The 17,418-nt window shown below is 41.1% G+C and overlaps 1 protein-coding gene across 3 annotated transcripts in view; it reads left to right on the forward strand.

The window, feature by feature from the left end:
* The window catches only part of PTPRG (protein tyrosine phosphatase receptor type G), a 377,855-nt gene that overhangs the window by 275,786 nt on the left and 84,651 nt on the right, over positions 1-17,418 (forward strand). For all 3 annotated transcript variants that reach the window (XM_048957891.1, XM_048957892.1, XM_048957893.1), the window contains 2 exons: positions 7,009-7,166; positions 11,820-12,012. In XM_048957891.1, coding sequence (XP_048813848.1) covers positions 7,009-7,166; positions 11,820-12,012 — 351 coding nt within the window. The remainder of the gene's footprint in view (positions 1-7,008; positions 7,167-11,819; positions 12,013-17,418) is intronic.

Genomic DNA, 17,418 nt, shown 5'->3' on the forward strand with positions numbered 1-17,418 from the left:
TCACACTGTCCTGTTCTCCCTGTCTGTCACCAAGAATCTACACGGATCAGCACAAAGTTATTAGCAAAACACAAATAAATTACCGCAGCAGAAAAGCTTCTATTAATGTCACAGAAATTGGGCTCTTATTCCCTTCCTTGTCAAAAGTGAGCAGTGAAAATCAAAGAGCAGCCAGATCAAAAGCTCAGGTACAAAGTGAATCGATGGCATCTGTTGCTTGTTTGTGAATGTGGGCTGAGGTGAGGGGTAGAGAGGAGCCCTTGTTTATTTAAAAGAGTGTTTGAAAATAGACTTTCTTTTTTCCTCTGTTGTATTATTATAGTGCTGAAACTTACACTAAGCATGGAGCAGGGTGTGAGCTTGAATCTCATTCAAGGTGAGCCAGAGGTGTTCAGGCAGCTTGGTGGTGACCAGCGAAGTTTCAAGAACTGCTCAGGAGACCCTACCAAAATAGAATAGGAACACAATTGCTTCAACAAGGAAAAAGAGAGAATGAGTATGTTGCACATCTCTCCAGCTGTCCTAGGCAAAAGGCAGCAAATAACCTGTTAGAATAAATCAGCAGTAAAAGGAAGCGATCCAGACAGTGTTAGTTACCCTGTGGATCTATCACACCAGAAGGTATAATAACAAGAAAACAACATTAGCAGCGTGACAGGTTTTTTCTTTTGTTTTTAACTTTAACCATAACACCACCTGACAAGCTATTTGCATTCTGCACTGAAAATCAGGGAAGAAAGGCAGGCAAGAGGGGTGAGGGAAAGATCTGCTACCATGGGACCTTGGCTTTTAAAGTAAAACTTCGAAGAAAGCAGAAACCCAATTTGGAACAATGAAGACCATCAAAGGAAGAGCAGTGTGATGTGAGAAGGAAATGTGGAGGAGCGTTTTTTTTCTTTTTTCCCTTGGGGAGGATCTGGATATATTCTTTTGTTTTCTGATCTGTTCTTGTGTTCACAGTCAGAGTAGCTGTGTGAAAGGGGCCAGGACACGGTTACTGCGGAGCAGAGGCGAGGAGGAGGGAAGTGGGAAATGAAGATGAGAGCAGAGGTGATAAGTTCACACCTTTATGTAGGGCAGCTCCGCTCATAGCAGCAGGGGTCTGTATCATTTAGAGGAATAAATGATGGAAGTGTTAGAAATCTCTGGTCCTTCACCTGTCTGCTCTGTGGAAATCAGCACTGGTCGTGGCTGAGCAGACCAGCGAGCTGACATATTATTAATACATTGCGCAGAAAAACTAAGTCCAGCTGACTAAAGGAAGATTGTAGCAGTAAGAACCCTAAAGTTAAGATGTGGCTGAATGTAGGTTGGGGATGAATGTGAACAAAGCACCTGCAGTGGAGAAGAGCTGCATGCTTTGCTGGTGGGTTTTGAGGATATTTGCTGAGGAAAGAGGGATGCTGAAGCCAGAGAAGGTGCAATATTGCTCAGGCTCCACTGGAGCAGACGTATGCCACACACACTCTGGCTGCTCCTGCCTCACTTCACTCTGCCGGTGCCAGGACTCAGCTTGCTTGAAGATCCTCTTTCTCTCCAAATTTTTCACTCAGTTTCTGTTTCCTCCAGCCACTGGTACGCATTCTGCATTTCTCTGTTGCCATGTGCCTTGTAGCCCTGACTCCACGTGTAACTCTGCCCTGGGTTAGATTTTGTGAAGCCTAGAGAATTCTCACCCCAGTGGAACAAGCTGCTGTGCCAAAACCCTGCATTAGCAGTATGTAAGCATTAAAGGTCCTGATTTTTTTTATTTATTTATTTCCTTGAAGACTTAAGATCCCTCCTCTCCAGCTAAACCTTTTCCTGTTGAACTGTTTCCACTTATAACTGTGTTACAAGAGAAGGAGGGAGAAAAGTTAAGCCCGTGTCTGACACCTGGCTTGGAAATGTTCATGTTGGTTTCTTTTTTTCCATAGGAGACTTGCCTTTGTTTCTTTCTTCTCATTCTTTGTACCACCCCACTTGTCTCAGGTTAAATGAGACTGCGGCTCTCTGAGTAAGGAGAGTGTTATTATCTCATTCCCTTCCTCCCAGCAATGCTTTGCTTTATGTGTCCTTATGCTTCTTTGCATTGTTCAGCAGATGCTCTAGCCTTTAAAAAAAAAAATAGAAATGAGAGTAATAGTTACACAATAAGCTACAAGAATTACACTGAGTACAAAGGACCGTCAGAAACTGCTCTGCATGCTGGATTTACACAGCGAGTGCTCATTTGAAGATCTTTTCAGTTAAAGTAACGCATAATATTTGTAATCTTATCTTGAACATCTCCACAGCTAGTCTGTTCCCTGTCTCTGGTGTGCAGCCTGCTTTATCTTGGAAGTTCTGGCTTGGTGGGTGTATGGCGTGCTGTCCTTTGGATTATTTCTGTGTGTTTGTTTTTTAAATGTTTGAATGCAGAGGCTTTAGAATGACTTGGCTCATTAGGGTAAAAATGAAATTGGCAGTAACAATGTTTGACAAATTTGGGAGACTTTCAAAGCTCTTCTAACTGGTATTGCAGATTATTTGCAGTTATTCAAAGTGTAGCTGGGTAATGTTTCCACCTATCAGGCACTGCACATACATTAATCTTGGAAATAAGCTCATTTTAAGATATTGTTTCCAATGCAGCCAAGTTCCTGTTTTCTTACAGAAAAGCACGATGAAAGTCCAAAGCATTCCATGAGATATAAATGGACTTGGCATGTAGCTATTTTCTTCTGATCTCCAATCCAAGTTCCTGTTGGATTTGAAAGGAGGTTTGATCACAGATAGTTGTGATGCTGTTTACCTGAATATCTCAAGAACATTTCTATTGCACAGTGATTCAGTTAAAATTCAGGGCGATCTTCTTCCAGCATTTCAGAGAATTTATTTTTAGCAAGTCAGTCCTTGAAGTCAAAACATTCAACTGATAGCTCTTGTAATATAGTATTTGTTGGCATCAGCTTCTGAAAACTGCAGTAGCTGGTGGGTATCTACCACCAGTATTGGTTTCAACATCTGATTTTTCCTCTGCTATGAAAACTATTGTGCACAGCTCAGTATTTGTTCACATGCTTTAACAAATCTGGAGTGTAAATAGGTCAGCTCCTTAAAGCGTGCCTGCAGTTGCTGTGGCTTTGGGTCGGTTGTACAAAAAATGGCCCTTGGTCCCATGCAAAAAAGGTAGGGAGATTTACTGGCTCAAAGAATATACTGAGCACTACTGACTGATGATACAGAATTGAAGAAAATCAAGAGTGTTTCTTGTCCAGTAAACAAAAATAGTGTTGAAAGACTGCACCTGATGTTGACACAGGTACGTGGCCATTCAGACATTATCTTGGGTTGTTTAGTCCTGTATTTTTGTCTTCTGTTTCCACAGCTAAATTGGCTGAAGAAAGTTTGTATGTGTCATGTAAATATATGTTTCCTATCGTCTTAGTGTAAAATAAAAACTCAAATGTAAGCTTTCCTGTTGGTTTGCAGACAAATGTGGAAGCAGAATATGCATTGTTTTTAAAGGAGGAAGACTGAAAAATGGACAGGAATGTTGTATCAGAAGACACAAGCTAACTGTTAATTGCACTTTGTGAATGTGAGAGTTAAAGCACCATATTGTCCCTTTATGCTGTGGAATGCTCAGTAGTTTAAATAGCACATTGTCTTAATTGTCAACAATGCGTATGTGGCACTTGGTTAATTTTTCCTTGGGAAGTATTAGAGTGAACACTTCTTTACGAGCCTTGGTGCTGCCATTGTTGACTCATCCCTTGTTAACTGCCAATGAAATTGGCTGTACGGATCAGAGGGGCTCCATGGTGTTCCTGGTGCTGCTCCTTCCCAGGCTGCCCAACGTGGTGGTGGCAGCAGCGGCACTGTTAGTGCTGCTCTCAGAGGATGCTCTGCAGTTTGAGACCCCAGGGCTCCCATTTCTTACTTGTTTTTCTGTGCTCTGGATGGAGCAGGGCAGGGAGCAGTGGAGACCATGCAAGTGTGGGGTTCTTCGTTGGCTCACAAGTGGGTTTTGCAGGATTCATCGCGCTGTTTGCAGGTTATTTGCAGGTGAACACAGATGTTATCACTGATGTGTTTTATTGCTTTTGTCTGCCAGTTCTTTTCTTTGTACCTGTCAGCAAACGCCAGATTGTTTTTATTGTTGTAGTGTTGTGTTTTTTTAATTCTCCTCACATAGAAGGTTGTGTGGTTCCCAGCCTTGTCTGGCTTCTTCCCTCTATGAACTTCTCACCCTGCCCAGTCTGCTCCCAGCTGTCTGGGCAAAATCTCTGCCTGTCCCAGCAGAGAAAAGGAAACAGGAGCTGCTCATGTAAGGCACTGACAAAAGTGGATATTTTTTCCAACTTTACAGTTAGTAGGAATGCTATATATGCACATATACACATATGTAAGTATGTGTGAATAACCACGTTAGTGAATACTGTGGTGTGGCTCGCAGGTGATTCTTTTTACAGATTTACCAGCAATCATCAGCAATGTGAGGCTGGAATGTTAAGTGACTTGATTTTCAAATCTCATTTCAAAACTGTCTCAGGCTCTCAGGAACACAACTTCATGGCATTTCCTGTTTTCATATTGTATGGAAGAAAGAGTCCTGAGTCTCTAAGCCACTTGTTTTGTAAGCTTGGCATGAAGATGCTTGTGACTCCAGATTCTAAAGCTGCACCACGCGTCTAGGTGGAGGAGATAGTAATTAATGATCTGTTTTCAAATGTGCTGGGTTATTAAACCATAGACAATTGATTATCATCTATTTTAAAAGTCACGGTAATCCAATTATAGGTGTTTTTTTATTTTAATCTTTGGGATTCATTAACAATAACCTACAGCATTGCTCGTAGCCATGAAAAATGAGAGTACACCCTGTCCTACTTAAAGCTGTGCTTCAGCAAAGCTACGTTTTCCTCAAGAAATATCCTTCCTCGTAGCTGACTGTGAGTTTCCAAATGCTTAGGAAAAAAAATCTACCTAATTGATAACTAAAATTTAATCATAGTCGGATACTTCCAGTTTGCATTCAAATAAGATATTTCTCTGTCTAAATAAGCTTCCCTTGGTTGATTATTCATATTGTAGTTCAAAATGTTTAAAAATGAAAGACAGAGTTGGATGAAATGTAGACTACTTAATACAGTGTGTATTTAATATAAAAGTCATGCATTATTCATTTTTGCAATTTGAATAACTTTGAATTTAGCATCCCTGTTCTTCATCTTTTCCTTTGATGAACAATTAATTATTAAAATATAATATTGTCAGCATATGGCACAAAAATCCTTGAGAGTGTAAAATGAGCCTCGTTCTCCTGTCACCCTTTGATAAAGGGATACTCTGCATTCTTGCTTTTACAGAGAGTGTTTGTCCAGCATCTCGGATATTTCCATCGTTCTAAATAAAAGGTTACCCAAGTTAAAAATAGCTAAGTTGTTAATTATAACCACAGCGTTATTTCATAAATCTTCCAATAAACAAGAATGCAAGGGTTTCCAATTGTCTCTTTTCTCTTTTCAAAATGTGCCTGTACCTCTCCCATCTATTTCATTTATAGTCATTGGCTGTTAGCACAAAAAGGATGTTTGCATGTTCAAATACTTTTGGATTCATAGCACCCACTCTGTGCTCAGCTTCCACAGAGAGCTTCTGAAATACAAAACACTTCATTTTGCTGTGAAGCTGCATCTGTGCTGAAGTTTGAAAATCAAATCCTCTGACTGAGTTTGCAATTTTTCAGACCAGTTTTTCCTGTATAAAAATAAACCAATGGGTTTTTAATTGGAAATCAAATTAAATGCGACCTTTTGCTGTGATTATGATTTCTTGATTAGTTCTCTTTGAACTTTGGCCAATCATGTATATTTTACTATTTATTACCTGAGCACACACTTCTCTGAAGGTGTGCTGTGAAAAGATGTTTTATTCTTTGCTTGCTTCCTTTCTGAGGCTGCAGAAGTTGTTGGTATCTGCTCGAATTAGAAGGAAAGAAATGGTTAATGAAGATATTGCAGTACTCTGTTACAAAGTGGTATACTTTGACTTTCATAGAATTACTCATTTTGGAACTTTGCAAACTAGTTGATAATGTGCAGGAGAATATGATCATAGAATCATAGAATGGCTTGGGTTGGAAGGGATCTCAAAGACCATCCAGTTCCAACCTTGCTGCCCTGTGGGCAGGATTGCTACCCAGTGAATCAGGCACTGGATCAGATCAGCTGCCCAGCGGGTCCAACAAGGTGGAAAGTTGCTGCAACGTGAACTGGCTTTTGTTTGTAAGAATATAGAAAGTGAGGAATAGAGGTGTATGGGAGAGCCTCACGTGTCAGTGTGCCCTGAGGCAGTGAACACCTTTGCACAGATTGAGAGGGAGTGAGTCAGCATAAAGCGCGGAGGATAAATGCAAAGGGATGGCAAGGAAATTGTCTTGCCTGCAGCTGTTCCCTCCTTTCATTTATTTATTTACCTTCACATTGTTAAATACCACCAGTTTGCTACTGTTACTGGAAGGAGCTCATCCCTCAGCCTGCTGGACTCCACAAGTTGTTTCTTGGATTAGAGGGGAGAGCATTTTAACCTCTGAAATGTTCTTACGGTGCTGTGCTGACTGCATCCGGCCTTGACTGCATAGAGTGGGACCCCTGGGGCCCAGCTTTGTCCCAGTAGAGCTGTGGCTTACCTGCACCACCATCAAGCTGAAGAGAAATTCACACAGTGTTGAAACCGCTGAATACAGTGTTATTTCAGTGCTTGCAGAAAGCATAGAGATAGCAAGGGCTTTTCACACCTGCATGCATTCTGAATAGGCGTGTATAGGATTGACTGGCATTCTGGCTGCTCTTTTAATAATCAACATATCAACTCTTACAGGGTGCTCCTGATAGGCTGCTTCTATCTTTCATTACATATATATGATAAAATGTGTTGTTGCCCTTACACTTTCCTAGGCTGCCTATCAATGTGATGTCTGTTTTAAAGACATGTTTTAAATAAAATAAAAAGTGTAATTTTGCTTGTCGAACTCCCCCACAGAGAAAGAGACCTTCCTGGATCCCTTTGTGCTCAGGGACCTGCTGCCAACATCACTGGGGAGTTACTACCGCTATACAGGTTCCCTGACCACTCCTCCCTGCAGTGAGATCGTGGAGTGGATCGTTTTCCGGAAGCCCGTTCCCATTTCTTACCATCAGGTATGTTTAATTCATCGGCGACATCTCTTAGAATCATAAGGGTTGGAAGGGACCTCTGAAGATCACGGGGTCCAACCCCCCCCTCCAGCTGAAAGCAGGTTCTTGATTTACCCTCTTTCCAAATCCCATGTTTTAATGCTGTGAACACAAAAATTTCTGCTGACGTAACGGGAAGTGTTGGTGAATTATTTTTTTAGTAATATTGTTTCTGAGCAAGAGCCATCAGTCTTAAGGAGACAGCATAACGTGAAACCTAGTTTCCTCTCAGTGATTTATTTGGTGTTGTTTTTGTTAAGATTAAATTAAGCTATGGTGTAAATATTTACATGCTGCTCCTTTTTATTCTTTTTAATTGAAAGTTTCTTTTCAAAGTAAAGTGAATTATTTCAGTTCTGCTCAGATTTAGTAATTTGAACTAATTACATTAGAAAAGACGTGTTTCCATTAATTCTCCATGCTTAACTGTTTTTCCAACACAGTAAAGCTGCCATTATGTGCTTAGAGAACTGGTACACAAATCCTTAAAATTAGCACATAGCAGCTTTTAATGCAGACAGACCCCATGTCTGGGATTGGTCTGGAGAAGAATGCTTCCAATAAAGTAATGGATAAACATAGTCCAGTGTTTACCAGTTAAGTGTATTTTTGATGTTTTAAGATTGTTGTCCTTAGAAAGCCATTCTGCTGAAGTTAGTCTTTCATTCATCTAGCTTAAGCCACTGAAAACAAAGCTTTTCAATACCCTAATTCTGTGAATTATACCTAAGCAAGTGGCTCAGCAAGTGGTCATGACCGAAAGGTGTTGGGTCTCAGAGATTTCAGAAGGGTGGAAGGTGGTTGCTGTGCCCCTGCTCCAGGTTTGTCTTCATGTTTCCTAGATCCTGTTGCTTCTCCTGTGGACCTTTCCACACTTTTTTAAAGTGCCACGTTCAAAACAGGTCTCAGTGCTTCAGCTGGGTACCATGAGACATGCAGATTCGTGTGTTGAGCTGCCTGTGCCGGCATTACTTTGCCTTTTTCACAGCAGCATGCCACTTTTGATGGCTGACAGGAACCCTTTTGCAAATGCCTTCTCCAGAGCTCTCTCTAGCAGTGCTGCTGAGTGAGCATCGTGTGGTCATGCAGGCAAAGCGTGGGACTTTCTGCACGTGGGCCCAGTTGAATCAGACTCTTTGTCTTTTTCAGGCTGTTTCTCTGATTGTCAGGATCATTTTGAATTCTGTCCTTGCCTGCAGGATACTTGCAATCCCATGTAGCTTTTCACTGCATCAGTAACTTTACTGTTTATTATTGGGCGGCTGCGAGGCCTGACCCACACTCAGTTTTATACCCTGTGTACACCCCTGTGTGCAAGTGGGCTGGGTCGTGCACTTTTTTCTTCTTTTTCAGTTTTAACAAATGCAAATAAACTGCTAACTGCTGGCAAGCCCTACGATGGTATAAAGGTGCTTTATCCTGGCATCGTTTCTTTCCTATGTAGTACAATGGTAACGGTGCCAACTCAAGCCTTTACAATTTGGCCTTGCACTGCTTTTTGCATGTGTGTGTGGTTGAAGGGCTGGGTGTTCTGTGTGGAGACAGGCTTTCATTGATACTACAACACATGTGGAATAAATAATAGCATTCTCCCACTTGGCAGCTTTGGGGATGGGTGTATTTTAAGACCCTGCCATTGCCATGATTATTATTTGTTCCTCTAACAGAAACAGTGCAGTATAATCCATTGCCACAGTTTAACCTTCTTTATCACAAACCCCACGAAACAGTCTGTAATCCCAGAGGAGGAAAGTGATATTGTTTAAGCTTTGTTGCTGTTCCAATTAAATCCTTGCTTTTGTGCAAAATACCTTGCTGTAAAAAGGACAGTTCTGAAGTGGTCCATTTGTAGAGGCTTCTCTATTTTATTCTCGGTGCTCCATCATCATCATCTCTCCCGATAATTAGACAACAAAACAGGACAAGCCGTGTCACCCTGCAGATGCATTGTAAAGCTAAGTGCATTCAGTGGCCCAAAGCACAGCATTATCTCTCATAATGCATACCTCAGAGTATCTCATTGTGCTTATAACAGTTTTAGTATTTTTAATTACCACTTTTATATCCAGCCCTTAGAACACTGTGCACATCAGGCTTTAACGGTTTGTAATTACATGACTTGGAATTTTAGATCAGGTTTCTCTGTATCTACAGCACTCTTATAGCGGCTTTTGATTTCTTCTTCTGAACAGGAGCTCTTGTACTCCTTGAAGAGCATGAGTGTAGCTCCTTGACTGTACATCTTTTCTTTTTTTTTCCCCTGGCAGCTATAGATCAATTAATGTCTCATTTGCAGTAGATAATATTTTTATAGTAAAAATGAAGTTGAAATGACTTATATATACTTCAACACATAAAAAGGGGAAGGTTAAAAATCATATTTGAACTGGCAGTTGTTAAAATGCAATTATACCTCCCCAAGGTAGCGTGGCAGAAGAAAATATTTTAAAAGTTCTCATTGAAAGTTTAAAAATTCAATTAATGTCATGGAAGTGTAAGCCTTGACTTGACAAGGAGCAGTTGCTATCCAGTTCATGAACTTCTGCAGAGTAACTTAAAGACCTATTAGTTCCCTTCATCAGAACTGGTTCTCGAGCATGGAGTGGAAAACACAAGTAAATGTCTACTGGGTTATGGTCAGTGCCTCCTTAGAAGGTCATAGAGGAGCACAGGGCTTAGCAAGATCATCAGGTTTCCTTCTCAAGACAAAAGTGTAAGATAATCCTTTTACCTCACTTTTTAAATGCTTTTTAGTACTTCATACTAGTAATTAGCAAGGAGTTTTCAAGATTTTTTTGACATCTTTCTCTTAAGGATTAGAGAGAAAATTACAGCAGAGAGCTTGGGAATGTGACATTCACCTCAGATGCAGAAGTACAATCCAAATCTCACCATCAGTGCATGCACTGGAGGCTCAAAGCAATACCTGGGTCCCCTGCCTGAGATTGGAGCCGGCCACCAGCTGTCGCCTTCCTGCTGGCTGCCCACTCTCCCTGTGCGTTGGCTCCCTGCTTGTTCAGTAAGAGCAATTGTCCTCGGGGAAGCTGCTGCTGATAATGTACAAGGATGTGCTGTTACCTTGGAAGTGCCTGCCCATTATGAGGCTCATTTCCCTTGTATTGTGTGTTGGTGCAGAGCAGCCAACTCAGGATCTGCGCACTGAGGTCCGTCCCTTCTCCCTCCTGCTGTCCATGCACTGCTCACTGTGATAACATTCCCATATATTTCTCCATTAGCCAGCCCAGCACACATCCTCGCTCCAGGGAGACTGACTTTTGAAATGAAAAGTGTGAAAATTGACTCCACTTGCCCGTGGGATAAGTTTGCCCACGTGATAAGTTTTACATATTTCAGCCCAGTAACAAGGATCATCCAGCCCAGCAGAACTGGCCAGCTGGACAGGAGTAGCAGAAAGAAGTTTCTGTTTACTGGCTTGAAGGGAAATTAAATATTGACAGCGAGTGCCTCTTGATTCAGTGGAGTATCCTTAGCTGTTCTTTCCTTTTATTATTTTTTATCAGCACCGTCAGCTGAGGCTACAGTGATAATTTTTCCCAGTTAGAAGTTTCAAGACTCTTAGGCTTTATTCTATACTTCAGAACAAAAGCACTTAATGAAAAGGATGTTGTGCTCACAGTGACCTGTCTTTAAACCATGAGCGTAATCCAAGTCCTTTTTAAAGTCTTGGGCCAGATTCTGTACTCTCCAAATCTATACTATCAATATATGTAATTGATGTTGATGTAAACAATATCAGCAGTGAATCTTTCTCTGCTCTGTCTTGCTCAGCCTTTTCAGCAGACATAACTAATTCTGGTTCTTGACCTGAATGATAACAAGCTATTAGTAAATGCTATACTGACCTTGATAGCTGTGAGAACAGCATTAGCTGAAAATATTTTCATCTTAATTTGCTAGAAATTTTGTTCTAAAGAAATGCTGAGATCCTAAGTAACAGAAAAGTTTCCCAATTACAGTTCTTCCTTCCAGGTTAATACATTTTATTAAAAATAGCTCAAATCTGAATACAGCTGAGAAAACTTACTCCCAGAGGAATACATGCTAACTGTGCCCATTTTGTATTATGTTATAATTTCTCACCCTGTTGCAGGTATCAGAGGGAGCAGTGACTGGTAGGGAGGTCAAGGTGCGCAAAGCTGAGAGTCCTGAGGTTGTTCCACTTGTCACTCAGCTTGGGATTTGGGTGTTCATCCCATAAGGGATAAGGTAACATCACCATCTCCTGGAAAGAGCTCTTGGGATGGAAACGTTTTTGGCATGATAATAGAAAACAAAGCAATGCCAACAGTGAGAAGGGCTTGGCAGGGCTGTCACACACTCACACTCCTTCCAGACAACAGGTCTAAGGGCAAATGTGTCCTTGCCCTTGACAGACAGCCATGAGTTGCTCAAAGGTCTCCTCTTCTGTTGGGCAGGATAAGTCCTGTGCTGAGATAAGGAGGTTGGCAGTAATTTCAGTGGGCAGCCTGACTTCCCGCAGGGCTTATCAGTCTTGGCATCGACACTTCCTGCCATTTTATTCTCTTATCAGCCATCCAGATTTCAGCACATTGTTTTCTAATTAATGTCCTTTCTCTCCCCCGCCATGACGGTCAGCTGGAAGCTTTCTATTCCATATTCACCACTGAGCAACAAGACCACGTCAAGTCCGTGGAGTACCTGAGGAATAACTTCCGACCACAGCAAAGCCTGAACAACAGGAAGGTGTCTAAGTCTGCTGTGAAGGATGCATGGAGCCAAGATATGATAGACATCTTGGAAAATCCACTGGGCACAGAAGCTTCCAAAGGTAGATTACACTTGTAAATTTCGCATTCGACTAATGAGAGATTTTTTTTTTTCAACTTTGTCATTAAACTGTGTTGAAGATAGATGTTAGCTGCCAAAGAAATAATGTAGCCTATGCAGTGTTTTCTGCTGGTGTATGTCAGCAAATGAACTAACCCTATGCCTGCCTGCAGTTACCTGTGAAGCTCATTGCCATGAGATACCATGTAGATAAAGCCCCAGATATGCAAGCCCCAAACAGCCAGTGTCCCTGTTCTGCCAACTGTGGGGCCTTACAGACGCCTGACAACAGGAAATGCTAAGGAAAAGACTCACAGGTACAAGGTTAGCCCCATTAGCACTGACTCTTTGGCTGTTTGAGTCGAAAATGGGGTATCCAGATGTGGTTATGATTTTCACTTCTTACAAGAAAAAAGTTCTGAAGAAACACCGTCCTTTTAATCAAAAGTTTATATCAACCTTTAGGTAATGGTGACTAGGGGAAGAAAAAAATCTCTTCCTTATAGACAGATGATTTCATAATATCTTGCTGAAGTGTTTCATGTGCCTTTTTGTAGAGCAGCTGGTGCTTGCTTCTGTCAGACACTGGCTAATGAGCAGGCTGGAGGGGGCAGGAGGGAGGCTGCAGTTGTTGCATTGGCACAGACAGCCTTGGCTAGAGGAACACATAAAAAATTCTGAGAGAAATGTGTGCGGGATAAAATAAGACTAGAAATAAACATCATTTACTGCCTTTATTTGCCTTTATTTTATTGACTGCTGTTATTTATAGGTAGGAGAAATGACATGTAGTTCCCAGTCTTCAGTCTTCAGAAGTGCACGGTGCTTAACCAGTCCCAACTCAAGTTAAAGGACAGGGGGCAGATTGCCAGAAGGAAATAGCTAAGCAGATTTACAAGCTGCCCTTGCGTACCTGGCATTTTCACCTGGCCAGGCCCATAGAGCGTAGTTTTCAGATGTGAATCATGAAAACAGCTGCGTTCAGCAGCCTCACCTTCCCACAAGAGTGCTGAAAGAGTGTATTTCTCAGGGCTCATTATTCCGTGAGCGTGCTTATTTTTATATATATAATATACACGTACACAAACCCCATTTACATTAAAGGCAGCCTTGGGATGGAGAATTTACATCAGAAGTGAGAAGGAGATCTTGGAATTGAAGAGACCCTGCTACGCTCTGATGCTCTGGTCTGCAGTTTTCAATCAGTGTTTTAACAGCAACATGTGTCAATATTTATTTCTTCAGTTATATCCTGTGTAATATTACTTACCCAGAACAGTGATGAAAGTTAATAGGTTACGTTATGTTAAAAGCGACAAAACTATCTAGTTATTATTTTGAGTGCAGCCAAGGTACTGCTGATATGCATGGTATAATATTCAAGATTTTATTGTTTTGGCTGTATGCCCAAATATTCGTTTCCTCACTGCAAGGTTTTTAAGATTATAAAAATGTTTTAGGTGGTTTTTACCCCACCTGGTAAATGACTGAAACCCATGATTATGGGCGTTATGAATGCTTAGGTCTGTAGTTAATGGCGTCACCTTGAACTTGGAAGGATTGATTTTGAAGGGGCACTTGAAGTAACTGGAATGATTCTCACTGATTTTGCTCCTTATGGACTCTTACAACTCAGATTCAGCATCTGGCTTAGTTAACATGATGCAAGCCAGCTCACTGGATCAAGGGAGCTGCATAAAGATGGGTCCATCCTCGGATAGTTCGGTGCCTGGGTGCTTAACATCTTACATGCCTGGGGACTGGTGTCCTGAGAAAGTGCTCCTTGGGTCCTCTCCCAGCAATTCCAGGTCCTGTAATCTTTGTACTTGAGCTTACATTGTGCTTCTTAGAGACTCAGGTAGGCAGTTACTATCCCCCTTCCTCTGATCTGACAACATTTGGTGTGCCATCTAATGGCAGGGATGATGCTAAAGTCAGTGATTTCTTTTTCCCTTGAGCTTTTGCTATAGGTAGCTAATGACTGGGCAGCCAGTCTTTTTGTACTGGCTCTGTCAACTTGTCACTTTTTGGGCTGTGTGCACACCAAGGGACACTGAAAATAGGTGTACTTTTTTTCATGAATTTAAAAATAAATAGATTCTGCAGTGTTACTAACACAAAATGAATTGTTGCGTATTCTCCAAAGGTTACAGGGATGAGTTATAGCTGTTCTAGAGATATAACAACGTGGATGTTTCTGGCCCCTTCTCTGACAAAGGTGAACAGTGATGATGTGCCTGGACCACTGCACATTCTGAACTACTGACATATAAATAAAATGAGTTGAAGTCATAATACTTGAGTGAAAGCAAAACCTATTGTTTATTCCGCTAGTAAATACAGTACCTCTTTATACAATGTCATTCATGCAAAAGTACTGGGAAGCTGAATACAGAGTGCTGCTCAGCCAGACAGTCTAGCATACAAATATAAGAGCGTGGGGTTAGCATAACAAATTTATTTTATGCAGAATCTTCTGCACACCTCACAGTTGTGTCTCAGTGTTTTCCACATTGCGTTCAGCAATGTGACCAATGGCTGTCGCGTTACCTCCTGTATACTCTCCTGGGCTTAAGTTTGTATGTTGTAGAAGAGGACAAGGTCATGAAAATGTGTCTTTTACTTCCTGCAAGGTAGTATGGTTTGTGATGGTCTTCAGCTCTGGAGGGGAAGTGTGGATTTGTTTGTCGGTGTGCATTTTTGCAATTTGTTTCTTCTGTCACACACTATTAAGTCTGTGGGCAGTAGAGCTAATCTAGAAAACAGTATAGTGTTTGTTATGTAAGCCTTTCTTAGTTTGGAGGAAAATGTGCCCAGAACAATTTGCATAATGTTCAGAATTATTTTCAGAATTCCCTGGTGAATAGTGAGCTTCAGATCAGTGCAGAGCAGTGAGGCTTTGCAGTTGTCCATTGATAAATGTGGGATCCTGAACACTTTGGCAGCAAATGGGAATGTTTTTTCCTCGCTATCAAAGCCATCTCAGGTCACAGAACAGGCTCCAGTGAGTTTGGGTCCAGTCTGTTAGCTAAATGTGAATGTTGCATCTTTTCTTTTGTAGTTACTCTCCTTTTCCTCTTATTATTTAATTTTAAAGAGGCATTAAAGGGAGATGGCACTATTTACAACAACCAGAATATAAGATGGCAAAAATATTGTAGTTAACTTGAAACAGCGTAGAGGACTAATTTTTCGGTAGACGGTGGAAACTCCAGCTTTCCTTTTGTGATAGTTTTTAGTAGGAAGAGCTTTCTTTGCTTCTGTTATCTCATTCCTTCCTCCTGTTCGCAAAAGGCAATTTAAAGCAGTTCTCGTATGCCTGAGCTAAAAGCCTGCACATAAGATCTCTGCTAAATCAGAGCCTGTGAACTGAACTTAATTCTGAAGTTGACCCTAGAGCTGTTTTAAGAAACCATACAGACTGCCTTTAAATATAATATTTCTGAAATACACCATTCAAGAAATACACAGTACAGCTATATAATAATAACAGCTGGTGGATAGATAATAAACCATCATACCAGAGGACTCACCAGTGTTACACTGTCGTTTAACATAAAGTCTTGCAAATTTTGAGGTTCTCTGTACAGACATACTAAACCACGAGTGTATTTGTAAAATATTCACCAGATACTGTGAATAACAGCCAGTGGCAGTGCTTGAAGTTTTGCAAATAAATACCTCTGTTAAAATTTTCTCCTTTCTTATCAGTTCCATCCTCTGTGGCTCAGAATTGTATCTTTCATGAATTGTGTTCATGGCTTTTCATAGGCAGCCTTCAGACAGTTACTGCTAATTATTTGTCAGACTCATGGTGTACATCGCCCTTGGTGGGCAGAGTTCTTACATAAAAGTCTGTCCTGTTCAAGGACCTGATCCTGCATATTCTTTTGTACTTTCTTACGTTGTCCCATGAAGGAGAGAGATATTAGATATTTACAAAACCTTACCTGCTTCAGTTAGATGGAGGTAGGGAAGCTCAGGAGAAAAAGGTGTTTCATTTCCTTGTTTCAGGGTGTACCCCATGTGCAACAATATTTGCCCATTTTATTTTGCTGCTAATTAGGACCATCAAATGTTGGTTCTTCTCTTTATGTTTTTTAAATCTGTAAGAAAAAAAACCTTTAACCTTTCTGTCTCATTAAACGTGCTGCAAGCCTCCCAACACTTAAACAAGCATCCCATGTGAGGGGCTCTTGACATCAGAGTTTTCTTTCACAGATGCCTGATTACTTCCCCAAAGGTGTCTGATTACTCTTTGCTGGAGTCTCAAATGATGCTGTTTCCCATCAGTGGGAATTCGCCTTAGAGTACCATCTTTAATTATGATCCTAGGCTAAGTTAAATAATAAGCAGTCATAAATTCACTCTAGTAAAACTTAGCTTGGAATTCTAACAGCTGGGACGTTTCTCTAGTAATGTGCAGGTGATCATTTTCCTTAGTGCTCTTTGTAAGCTGTAGTGATACCATTTGGAAGTCATTGTAACCTAATGCCACTAAAACCACCCAGAAGGTACTTGGATTTTCCCTCCCCCATGCTTTGCACTGGAGGCTTTGCTCCTGCTATCAATCTGCAGTCAAAGATACAGCACTGCTTGAGCAAAACAGTTCAGTTCTATGCACTACTTCACAGCTTCTGACATAGGAAAAGAAACCAAGGCGTCCTGTGAAGGTATTGTGTTTTTGGCATGGCATCACTGTGTTGGGGTGCATCATAGAATCACAGGACCGTTATGGCTGAAAAAGATCTCCAAGACAACCAAGCCCAACCATGAACCCGCCCTCACCATACCCACTGACTGCATCCCTAAGTGCCACATCTCCATGGTTCTTGAACACCTGCAGTGTTCAAGTGTGAGGTGACTCCATCACCTCCATAGGCAGCTTGTGCCAGTGCATCATCACTCTTTTGGAGAAGAAATTGTTTCTAATATCTAACCTGAACTCTCGTGCAACTTAAGTTTATTACTTCTTGTCCTATTGCTAGATAGAGTGCGTCTCCACTGCAGCATTATCTTAAGTTCTGCTGGAGATTAAGCGCAGTGCAGTGACATCGTCATTCTGAGACAGATCGTTTAGAGCTTTCATGGCAGTATTTCTCATTGAGAACAAGTTATTTGCCTCATTTAGAGCCTTCGTTATTACTCCCAGTAATTTGTTTTTGCTTTCTAAATGCACATGTTTTATGAGAACTTCCTCAAAACAACTTCATGGTCTCTTCATGCCCTCAGGTTCTCTCTAGGAGGACAGAAAGGGGATTAGCAGACAAGTTCTACTCCTACAGAATGTATATACTTTATTCAAACCTAAGTGGCCACAAAATATTGTATAGCATAACTGTAATCTCCTCTCTGAAACAACAGCATTGTAAATGTAAATTCAAAATAACGTCCATTATTGACATCT

The sequence above is a fragment of the Lagopus muta genome, chromosome 11, assembly GCF_023343835.1.
Source record: "Lagopus muta isolate bLagMut1 chromosome 11, bLagMut1 primary, whole genome shotgun sequence".
Lineage (NCBI taxonomy): Eukaryota > Metazoa > Chordata > Aves > Galliformes > Phasianidae > Lagopus > Lagopus muta.